The 12,303-nt window shown below is 41.5% G+C and overlaps 1 protein-coding gene across 1 annotated transcript; it reads right to left on the bottom strand.

Moving 5' to 3' along the window:
* Positions 1–276: 276 nt before the first annotated feature.
* Positions 277–12,297, bottom strand: Mzt1 (mitotic spindle organizing protein 1). Its single transcript, XM_032917775.1, has 3 exons — positions 12,116–12,297; positions 7,083–7,228; positions 277–2,484 (listed from the first exon to the last, which is right to left on the bottom strand). Exons 1-3 carry the CDS (start codon positions 12,183–12,185, stop codon positions 2,464–2,466), a joined length of 237 nt encoding a protein of 78 aa, XP_032773666.1. The 5' UTR covers positions 12,186–12,297; the 3' UTR covers positions 277–2,463.
* Positions 12,298–12,303: the final 6 nt, after the last annotated feature.

Below are 12,303 nucleotides of genomic sequence, written 5' to 3'. Positions count from 1 at the left end.
CATGCTGTTTCAGTCTGAGGTGATGACAAAGTTCTCAATATGGTGAGAGTTACAAAACAATGGCAGGCTCTTCATGTCGTGAAGCTGCTCAATTTAAATCACTAAACCCACACATTTTACATTATCTTTCACTAACAATATGAAGTGGTTAATGAGACAAGGAATGGAGTTCTTAATTAAATGTTTAAAACATATTTGGTTCAGTTATTGGGAAATGTTCACATATATTTGAACATGCAAATAAATTTTATGACTTTCCACATAAAGATACAGAAAAAAAGATAATTTTACATTTATTGAATTGTCAATTTAAATAAATTAGCCAAATCGATGCTAATATAATTATCTCCTCTATCAGAAAAAATGAATTCTACCCCTCCTCAAAGGTTAAGATGTAATTATATAATGCATATTATATAGCCATTTTTTTAAAAAGATTTATTTATTTATTTTATGTAAATGAACACACTGTCACTGACACCAGAAAAGGGTTTTGGATCCAATTATAGATGGCTGTGAGCCACCATGTGGTTGCTGGGAATTGAACTCATGACCTCTGGAAGAGAAGCCAGTCCTCTTAACCCCTAAGCCATCTCTCCAGCACCGCATATAGCCATCTTAACATTGTCATACACAGTAAATCCCTTAATATTTAGACTACCTTCAAAAACAGAACTGAACTCACAGAACTATACAGAATATCAAAAGGACATGCCAATAACACAAAATAATTTTATTTTTGTCACTGTCAACAAACATGTATCTCTGGTTTATTAAATATTATTTACGTACTCATTAAAATGTTTACATTTAAAAATGTGACACAATAAGGAAGTTCTCTATAAACATAATCCTTCCTCAATATATTTCCTACTTTGTTTCACACATAACTTAATCTACAAAGTCATAAATAAAATTACCAACTCTGTGGTCTAGAAGTACATACATACAAATTGTGAAATATGAGAAAGTACTTTTTGATTTAAAAAATAATACACAATATCTGCATATCACTAATCAAATGATTCTTACAAGTTCTTACTGTCTCCCAACTTAGAAGAGACGCCTGTCAGTTTACTTAGGAAAGATGTCATACTTAAAAACCAAAACAGTGACAAGGCGAGACTTGGTTGAGCTCAGGTCTCCCTGTGCTGACTGAGTAGCTCAAGCCGGCCTGGGAGCTGCAACTCCCCGGCCTCAGCCTTTCTGAGGGCAGGGCTCCTGTAGCTCAGGTTAATTTAAGAGCACAGAGGAAATAGCTACTTAATTACTAAACGGTGTGAAAACCACCTTTGCTTGTTTGAAATAAAAAAAGGTTTGGCATGGAATCAAACTTAACATTTAAGAATCAAAAAATTCAGAATACATATTAAGCTTGTGAAAATATTCCAGTGAGATTTTGTAACAGAACAGAACCAATACCATTGTAACAGTTTTGAATTTATCTTTGACCATCATTTTGATGAGTTAAAGTTTTAATGATAAAAATGACAGAAAATTTTTCTGCAAATAATACTTAAAATCACTGGTATATATTTCATTAGTTTTTGTTGAGCAATTGGAAATCCTACTTCTTCAGAAAATCTGAATTAATCTGTTGAAATACACCACCTATGTAGTGACTTAACAGCCACTCAAGATTCACTAGTAAGTTTATTGTTTTTATGCAATAAAATTAAAAAGGAATTTTGCACATTTGTTGTTTTCACTTTATACATTATTTTGTAGATCTTTATTTGGGTATAAAATTTACAAAGAAAAGCATTTTCAGCTGCTCTTATTAGATTTAAATGGTTTAAGCCCTGGCATTCCTTTTTAAAATTCCAAGTTTCAAAAAGTTCTAAGCTTTAGGCAACATTCAAATGATCTTCTTTACAGCTTTAACTGCCAAAACCCTGCGCAAAGAACCAGATATTCTGGTAAGGAGACGATTAGAGGCCGTGTTTCTGATCTATTTTTAAAAACAAGATATGAAACATAGAAAAGCAAACTCCACAAATGGCAGGCAGCTCAAATTCCATCGACCTGCAGCTCAATGGAACATCCAGCCAGTTTTTATGCTTAAACAATCCAAATGTAAGGTTTATAATGAAATGTCAACAAGTCCTAACTACTGCGTGTCACCTCTGATGCGACCTGCTGACGTCACCCAGGCACAGCAGCTGTGCGTATCCAGTAGATGCTGTTTAGAAAATCCCAGCTAGCGGAGCTATGAATAAGGACTACATAAATAAGAGCCCGGCAGCACCGTGGAGCTGGGGCCGTTAACAACATGAAGACATGGTGTCAACATACGTGCTAGTTCTTTCTCAAGCCACTTCCCGCTCAGCTGTGGTTTTATAATTCTTTTGAAAAGAAAACATTTTCTAGGCAGCATGCATCATTGTCATTTTGTATCTTGACTACAATGGAATCTTCGAATGTTCTTATGAGCTTGACATCTCATCAGGAATTCTCTGGACGTCAGCTTGTGTTTTCAGCAGCCTAGAACAAGAGTGCAAGAGCCATTATTTAAGATCCATGGTTAAGACAACCAATGGAGGTAAACTGATCAATACTATACCATATTTAACAAAAGCTAGCTATTCCACAACACAACTCAAGTAGTTTTATTGGAAAAATACAATGACTTTTATTTTTTGTTGGTAGTATCAAGATGTTTTAAATTCACTGCTAGATTACAAACAGAAAAGGTCATTTATATAACAGAGATCACGTAAAATGTACTACTTCTTTAACAGTTAACACAGAACTTGTTTTCCAAGGTCTTCATTAGTTTGTTTTATTGTAGTGCAAAGACAGAATTAAAAATGAGAAAGACCTATTAAGCTACAAATAAAGAATACCAGCAATAGAGAAACAGTGAACATATTTGTAATTTTTCTTCCTTTTTATTTCTTTTTTAATTTTGCTAAAAGGTATTTATGGTATTCACTTAAAAATATACATAATTTTATTGCAATGAACTCAGCAGTAGAGACATCGCACCTGTACTCCCAGTCCCAAACTCCATATATTTCACTGATACAGTGAGAATATCCTTTCTGAAGCCATGAAACTTCAATTAGTGTTTTACACTTCACTACCAATTACATTTTTATGTACTTTTGCAGACGCAGACCCACACAAGGAGGGGGATAGCATGACAGGTAAAACTAGAGAAACAATGAACTCTGTATTTTCTTTTGTGACTCCTTTCCTTTGCTGGCATTTTTGTTCTTCCTTATCACCCAGGATGGCCCTTTCTTGGTCTCCTTTCTAAGTGGCATAGAGTATCCCTTCCAGCTGTTCATACATGCACTACCACAGACTAGGATTTGCAGGAGTGAGAAAGTGCAGTGTGGTTTTCTTTCCCAGATTGGGTGACCTCACCTCCCAGGTGTGTCTGAGTCACCAAAAACTGATCTGATATGCTTTCTAGGATGACTTGAAAGACCAAGCATCAGCATCTATCTGCTGGGAAGCGCAGCACTTGGGAGGCTAAGCCCCAAAGAGCTGGAGCTAACCAACCTTGAACTCCATGGGGAGAAATCCTGCTTCAAAACACAGGAACAAAATGAAGACTTACTATAATTTCCTAATGCCAATATGAAAATGGTCAATTTTATCTTAGAAACACATGCTGAATTTTTAATGTACTTCTATTTCTATTTCCTAGTTTAAATTTTTTTTAGCTATTTTAAGAAAATACAATAAAATATCGGGAAAATCATAAATAATGCAAATAAACCTAAACTTTTCCTTTACAAGCAACAGAACTGACCTTGCTTTCCTTAGAATCATCAGCGCACAACCAGTCCTGAATTAGTTTCTTTTTCCCCTCCAGACTTACCACACAAGAGTAAGAATATAGTTTGAAAATTGTTACCAGGTGTCATGGTTTAAATATGCTTGGTCCAGGGAGTGGCACTATTTGGAGGTGTGGCCTTGTTGAAGTGGGTGGGTAGCTGTGAGCATGGACTTTAAGACCCTCGTCCTGGCTGACCATGAGACTTCCACTAGCAGCCTTCAGATGAAGATGTAGAACTTTCAGCTCTGCCTGCCTGAATGCTGCCATGCTCCCACCTTGATGATAATGAACCTGTAAGCCAGCCCCAATTAAATGTTGTCCTTTATAAGACTTGTCTTGGTCATGGTGTCTCTTCACGAGTCTGTGACAGCAGTAAAGCCCTAAGAAGACACCAGGTCTGGTGGCACTCTGGAGGTAGAGGCAGGCTGATCTCCATCAATTTGAGGCCAGCTAGGGATACATATGGAGACTGTCTCGAAAAAGAAAACATTTAAAAAGCTGGCTCACACAGTCTTTGTCAGGCAGCGCGAGTTAGAACTCCAGCCTACCACTTAACCATCAGTGGCTGAACTGCATTAAAAGCAGCTTCAGTGTCACGGCATGACTGGAGGAAGTAAGGCCAACACAACCCGAGCCTATGGCTCTCTAGTACCAGGGAGTACTCATTTAACTACCTCCCACTTACTTCAGAGTTTTTTTACATCCTGCTGTGACAGCTATAAACTGAGTTTTTAAAAAGATGACAAAGAAGGCAAGTAAATTTTAAAAAAGGCTGGGCAAAACTGTATGAAATACTCAGAAGTGCAATTAAAAAAAAGGTCCCATCCATGCTCCTTAACGAGAAATGGCTGAAATTAAGGCTCTCAGGGATGACCGCTGACAAACATGAAGCAAAGGCAAAGGTGTGAGGTGGTGAGGGACAAATAAAGACAACTGCTCTGGGAGAGCTTGGCCAGACGATCTGTCAGGATGGTAACACGCATCCCACAGCCCAGGCGTCTTATGCTAGGTCCATGGCTAAACACTGCACACATAAGCATGAAGAGACAGGAGCTACAATAATGCTAAATAAGGCTCGCAGTAGCCCAACTCAGCACCCACTCTGCACAGAGAGGTACAATGCTGTGTATTTGTGGAAGGAAATGCATTTGCATGAAAGGACACGTGACAGTGGTGTTCAACGTAAATGAACACCGTAGACCTAACAGGAAAGGGAAGAACCCAGTGGAAAGTGTAGGATTCTGTTTAAATGAAGCGTAAACTTGTTAAAGTTAAAGCAGTTAGACGTCTGGTTCAGTTAGTGAGACTGATGAATGTCTACTTTAGAACTCAGGATGCTGGGAGGGAAGTGAGAAGGGTGACTGTGGAGGAAGAGGGATTCCTACAGTGCTGGCAGTGACAGCCGTGTTGTTGTAAATAAATAAAAAAGTAAAAATAAAAGTAAAAACGAAAACGGGGAATGTTTTCCCTCAGGGTGTTTTTCCCTGCTAGGGTTCCACACCTCACTGCCCCAGATATCTGCTGGATATCTTGCATAAACTCAACCCAACCACACACTTTCTTATACTGAGACTCTTACACAAACGAGCATACAACTGGTGTTTTTACCCTGCTAGGGTTCCACACCTCACTGCCCCAGATATCTGCTGGATATCTTGGGCAGAAACTCAGCCCAGCCACACACTTTCTTATACTGAGACTCTTACACAAAGGAACACACCACACAATAATCTTTGGTCCAATTGGTAGGATATAATTGCTCAGTTAAACATACAAAGCCCGGTACCATCTATCCCTTGCACCTTTTATTTGCCAGGTCTCCAGCTTCTCCTTCTCCCACAACGACTCCTTGCTTCTCCTCTCTCTCTCTCTCTTTTCTTTACTCACTCTCCCAAACGGTTGAGAGAACAAGATGGGGAACTGAGAAGGGTTAGAAGAGACAAGAGATGGAGAGAGAGGAGAAGCTAGGAGTCGTTGTAAGAGAAAGAGAAACTAAAGCATAAAAGAGTTGATATATTTGGGAGAGTGAGTAAAGAAAATAGGTTGAGAAACGATGGGGAACTGAGAAGGGTTAGAAGAGACAGGAGATGGAGAGAGAGGAGAAGCTAGGAGTCGTTGTAAGAGAAGGAGAAACTAAAGCATAAAAGAGTTGATATATTTGGGAGAGTGAGTAAAGAAAAGAGAGAGAGAGAGGAGAAGCAAGGAGTCGTTGTGGGAGAAGGAGAAGCTGGAGACCTGGCAAATAAAAGGTGCAAGGGATAGATGGTACCGGGCTTTGTATGTTTAACTGAGCAATTATATCCTACCAATTGGACCAAAGATTATTGTGTGGTGTGTTCCTTTGTGTAGGAGTCTCAGTATAAGAAAGTGTGTGGCTGGGCTATGTTTCTGCCAAGATATCCAGCAGATATCTGGGGCAGTGAGGTGTGGAACCCTAGCAGGGTAAAAACACGAGTTGTGTGTTCTCTTATGTAAGAGTTTCAGTATAAGAAAGTGTGTGGCTGGGCTGAGTTTATGCCAAGATATCCAGCAGATATCTGGGGCAGTGAGGTGTGGAACCCTAGCAGGGAAAAACACCCTGAGGGAAAACATTACCCGTTTTTGTTTTTACCTTTTTTACCTTTTTACTTTTTTATTTTTCTTTATTTACAACAACACAGCCGTGGTTATGGAATTCTCTGTTTGCGCACATGTGTCTGTAGTCAGCACCGGGTGTCTTCCAGTCACCTTCCAGCTTGGTTTTACCAGGTCTTAAGAGAAGAGTGTACTGACTGGTCTACACTAACTGGCCAGCAAGCCCCCAGAACTCTATCTCTACCCCCACCCCCACCCCCAGCTCGAGGAAACATTCCTGAACCCAGACTCCTATTGGATGCTGGGGATCAAAACCATGTTTGCATCTCAAAGACTTTACTAAGCCATCTTCCCAGCCCCTTCTGTATCTCTAAATCAATATTTACTGTAAATATATTTGGTCTACTTTTTCATATTGGGTTTAAAAATCAGACACCACACAGATACTATTTTCAAATATGGTTAGATTCATTGGTACCAGGGATTAGAACTTGAACTTAACATTGGGCACTAGGCTCAATTCTAGTCAATGCAGAAAAATTCTAAAAATAGTGAGAAAGTTCGATATCTGCTGTATCAATAATTTTTCTGGTCTGAACATTCACCTTCTGGTCTTGAGACTTTCTCCTGATAGCATTGAAGAGATTTTTCACGCAACTTGTTAGTTGCTTCTAGATATAGTCTTTTTATTTATAACAAACTAACATGCAAATCTAACCTTGAGTGCTTCTGAACCCTTGCGCAGCTCCTTAATAACAGATGATAAGGCTTCTGGGTTGATTCCTTGTTCACAAAGCCGTACACAAATAGACAGCGTTTCCATATCTAAACCGGTATTCAAAATTCTTGAAATCTCAAGCAGTACTGAAAAAGATAAACAATTTTTAAAAAACATAAACACTAAAAATAAAAATGCATGTAGCACTTCTGTTCTTTATCATAAGGGACTGTACAGGTTTTATTTAGGCATATTTATGTATATACATGTGCATGCAGTAACAACTGGGAAAACACTCGAGACCGTGACTTTGAAGGAGAGCAGGGACAGCACACACCTATGGGAGGGTGTGGAAGGAAGAAAGGAAGAGAGAAATATGGTAATCAAACTATAATCTGAAGAGTTAAAAAGATAAGTTAAAGACTTTGTGGGAAACACTTTGACATGATATTTGTAACTTGAAATTCAACTCTTTTCATTCATCCTTTAAAAAAAATCTTTACTAGATTATTGTTCACGTAATCTGAACAATAATCCTGGTTCTGGTTTCCCCTCCCTCTACTCCTTCCAGTTCCTCCCCTCTTTTGTATCTCACTCCCTCTCCATTAGCACTGGGAAACAAACTGGCTTCAAACAAACAAGGAAAAGAGCGCAGGAAAAGGCACAAGGAGGAGTCAGAGACCCACTCCTTTGGATATTCAGAAATTCCACTTAAAAAAACCAACCAGCACTAAAACTAGAGCCAGAATATACACAGGCCAGGCGCAGACCACGCAGGACCTGGGCATGATGCTCCACTCTCTGTGAGTTCTTAAGATGTGAGTTCATTTGATCTCGAGGCCTGTTTGCTTGGTGCCTCAGCAGGGTTCCCTGGGCTAAAGGTTTTGATAACCATTCTGGTCTGAGTCTTCAAGCATTCTAACTTCTGCATAACATGTGGCCATGGGTCTCTGTAGTTTATCTGGTCTCTGTAGTTTATCTCCCTTCCTCACACTCCAGAGGACGCTTCTCTGATGCTGGCTGAGCAACTGAATGACTGATGCACTTGTGTGTATGTGTGAGTTCCCATAGGCACAGTGTACGAGCAGGGGTCTGAGAACCACTTACAGTTCACTCCTTGCACCATGTAGGTCCTGGGGAACAAATTTAGGTAGTCAGGCTTCCTGACATGGCGCCTTTACCTAATAAACCATTTTGCCAGCCTGGTGCCTCAAACTTAAAAACTTAAAAGATAGCAGCATAACATGCCTTTGATGGAAATGCCAACTTCTCACCTCTGCGCTGCCTTAACAGTTAAGCTTCTCTGCACACTTCCCAACTGACATTATACTGTGGTAACTGTGATACATCTGTATGTACTAAATTTTATTTCAAAACAAATTCTAAAAGAAATACTCAGCAACATAGGCATTTAAAGCTTTAGAAACCTTCATAATTTGACATAACTGCATCTGTTGGCCTTATTAATAAAAGCTTGTATAAACTTCACTTTTAAACTTTGTGTATTTATTTTATGTGCATGAGTGTTTTGCCTATAGGTATGTATGAGCACCACATGTGACCCTAACTTCATTTTCTACTGCGTTTCTTGGTAATCCATTAAAATATCTGTCTTCAACATGAAAAGCAGCAGCAGAACCTGGGTTACCCAAGGGCTTTTCCGCGGACCCTCTCCTTTCAGGATTCACACAATTACATTAACTTTGTTACAGAATGGTTGTTTCTAACACTGTGCTTAGAATTCACACTGACTGATAACAGATTACCTGTTGTACACAATCCCCTTGCATTATACTTAGGATGTTATTTCCCATGCAGAGAGAATTTATCATTATTCTGGTCCAGCCCTTGAAAGTTGGCTTCTCCCTTTCAGAAATATTTAAATATTCAATTCCTGTAATGTAGGTAGAAGAAAAGACCCTTTCTCCAGAAATAAACCAGTTACATCACAATATAAATTGTTGGATGATATACTCTTTCATCACTAAACTGCAATTGCTACCTTTACTACATAAGATGTTCTCAGGGGTCTATATAGCATATTTGTGTCATTCCTATATCCTATATCATTAATTACTAATTTTATACTGCACAGAGTAGATTAAATACTTTTGCCACTTTCATGCATATAAGCCTTTTTTATTCTCAAGGTGAAGTCAGACATTTTCATGAATTTCCAAACAAGTTTATTGGGATTCCTGCTTTGGTTGCAGGAAACCATGGATTATTTTGGGGAAAATGGGCAAGTTAACAATATTTAGTCAATCACTAATCTAACTCTAAGTACTGAAAACTGTAGTATTCATGTAAACATCCAACTTTCCCTAGTTTTCATGTCTCAAAGTTTAATGTGAGTCTTAAAATATGTTTTCCATGTCAGTATTAAAATTTTTTGACTATGGAATACAGTAATGCCTGTGGGTTTTTTTTTTTCTGCTAATGGTTTGAATTTTTCTCATAACTCATTTTCCTGTTTCATATAAGCAGTGATTATAAGCCAGATACTGTAAATTTACTTTGTTGGTAAAGGATGTGTTTTATGTTTCTGTAAGTACTCCTGAGCTTATAATAAATATAGTTACCTGGAAACTGATTCTCTCAGGTCTAACTCTTCACATCAGTTAGGCAGAATCCAAGCACCATAGTCATGAGCTGACGCTGCTACTAAGGTAAGACCTTTCCATATACTCTACTCATTGCTTCACAAATTGTGTTTTCCTCACTGGCTGGTAGAAGGTCATTGTCCTCCAGCCCTGTGAGAGCATAGTACTGTGTTCCCTCTGCTATCCTGGGTGTTTTGTGCCCCTCCCACCTGGGTCTCTGGGTGGTAAATATGGTAACTAAGCTAAGGCCCTCTGCACTATGTCCTCATCTCTGAGACTGCTCGATATCCCAGCTCCCTCTCTGTTCCCTTATGTGCTCGGACTTTCTGTTTCCATCTCCTTTTCTGTCCTCTGTCCCTGCTTCTCTGTCCTCAAGGCTCTGCTCCCATCTCTGGGCCTGTTTTATGTCCACTACGTCTTCTCCAGGCCCTCACTCCTCTCCCTTCCCCCAAATAAACCCCCTTTATACCAGATCTGTTGCACAGTGTGATTTCTCAGGGGGACACCTTGGCATGGGCCCACCAGGTACCCGACCGCCATTATACTTCATAACTATGACTTACAATGACTTTCTTTTTTCACCTACCTAGGGTACTCTGTGACATTTGGATGAAGGCTCTTCTCAGATGGGAAGCTCCTCTTGCTCACAAGCTCTTTGATCCCCTCTCAATACAGCCCCAAGCTCTCTGGACAAAGGTTTATAGAGGCATCTTAGCTCAACACACAGATGATGCTTCTCCATCTCTGTGAGGGCAGACGGTGCATTTCTGCCTGATAACTGGCAGAGCAACACGCTTCCTCAGAATCCTCAAAACCCCACTGTGGTTCCCTTCTGCTCCTTCCTTGTAGGGAAAACCTCTTTCCCATCAATGGAGACTTCCTAGTCTTGCTTTTGAGTATGTATGGCTATGGAAAATCAAATTCCTCCCACAGCATGTGCAAACAAGTTATATGCCTGCCTGCTCCAGCAACTGCAAACTTTACCGTCCTACTCACCTAGCAAACCAGTGACAACAAAAGATTAGGTCACTGGTAGGAATCTGAAGCAAGCAAAACGACAAGGAGAAATACATTCAAGCTTGAAGAAAAACTGCTACCAAAGGAAGAGACGGGATCCCAACTTTGAAAATTTCATGTTGGTTCTCATCCCAATGACTTAACTGCACTAAAACCTCACGCATGCTCTCCGTTCATTAAAAATAAAAGCAAACAAACGTCTCTGGTCTTCTTTTTAAATGGTTTTCTATTCTGTGCTTTTTTACTTTACAGCAAGTTCTCTCAGAAAAGGTAGGGATGCAAAGCCTTTCTCCCAGCAGGCCACCAACTAGACCAGTTTCCCTCCTCAGACACTATTCACAACACACACTGGTGTACCCAGCACTCCGTGGACACTCCAGATGCAGAAAGAGAAGGCTCCGGAATTTGAGGTCACTCTAGGCTACACAGCGAGAGTCTGTCTCAGAACACAACCCCAAACCTACAATGGTACTCTTGTGTCCATAAATTTACTTTATGGTAAGCTGTGGAACATTCCAAGATCCTATCAGAAGGGGCAAGATATGGCGGGCGTTTAGTGAAGAAAACACGGGGCAGTACTGTGATATAAGGTTATCTTTTAAGTTGCTGGGGTGGTAACCCCTAGAAACCGTCAAAGCCACTGCATATAGCAGCACCACATATAGATGGAAACGAGTAAAATGAAGTAAGACAAAGAAAGATGCTTGCAGACAGGATGGCAGCTACTGCGAAAGAAAAAGCAAGCAAACAAACAAAACTTGATGAACGCTTGACCTGGTTGTCTTATTTTAAATACCCACAGTATCCCTTGGAACTACAACTTTATTTTAATAAAGAAAATAACTATGGGGTCCCAGAGGTGCGAAGCTGCAGAACCACAGCGGAGAGAAGGCAATTCCGAGGCTTATTTTCGTACCAGTGGGTGCGCTCTACCCATTTGACGTGGGCGCGGACACACCCACACAGCAGTCACCCGTGTCGCCCGGTCTAAGGAGTGGGAGATGGGAACGGGAAGATGTCCTCATACACTAGAAACAAACTGCTCCTTACTGAAACGCCAGAGACTGAGCAGTGACCGAAGGTCCATGACCCCTTTCGCCCGGGACTTCAGTCGCAGGCTTCTGCGGTGCCCACAAGCACGCGCCAGGGGCCAGGCGGGTCGCGTGGACCCAGGCCGGGCGCGCAGGCAGCGGACGCGAGGCCAGAACGCCCCGCATGCGCCAAACTACGCCGCAGCGGAAGACCGGCGCTCAGGGGCCGCCACCTTCGAGGTCGCCGTGGGTCCCTTCCCCGTCCCCTCGCAGGACACCGCTAAGGTCGACGAGGGGACCGCGGGGCCCTCCACGACGCCCCCACCCGGGGCTCGGCGCCGGGAAGCGCAGGCCGGGTAAAACGAGCGGGACACGCACTCACCGTCCATGGTCTCCCTCACCGCGTTCAGGTTGGCCGAGGCCGCCGCGCCCGCGCCGCTACCGCTAGCCATGGAGAGGAGAAGCCCCCGACCGGTGGGAGAAGGCCTGACCCGGAACTGGAGCGCCCGCCGTTCGGCCCCACTCTCTCACCGCGCGGCCGCGCTCACGCCGCCCAGGCCCCGCCCCCGC

This window comes from Rattus rattus, chromosome 12, assembly GCF_011064425.1.
Source record: "Rattus rattus isolate New Zealand chromosome 12, Rrattus_CSIRO_v1, whole genome shotgun sequence".
Classification (NCBI taxonomy): domain Eukaryota; kingdom Metazoa; phylum Chordata; class Mammalia; order Rodentia; family Muridae; genus Rattus; species Rattus rattus.
This window is presented reverse-complemented; position numbering and strand designations above follow the sequence as displayed.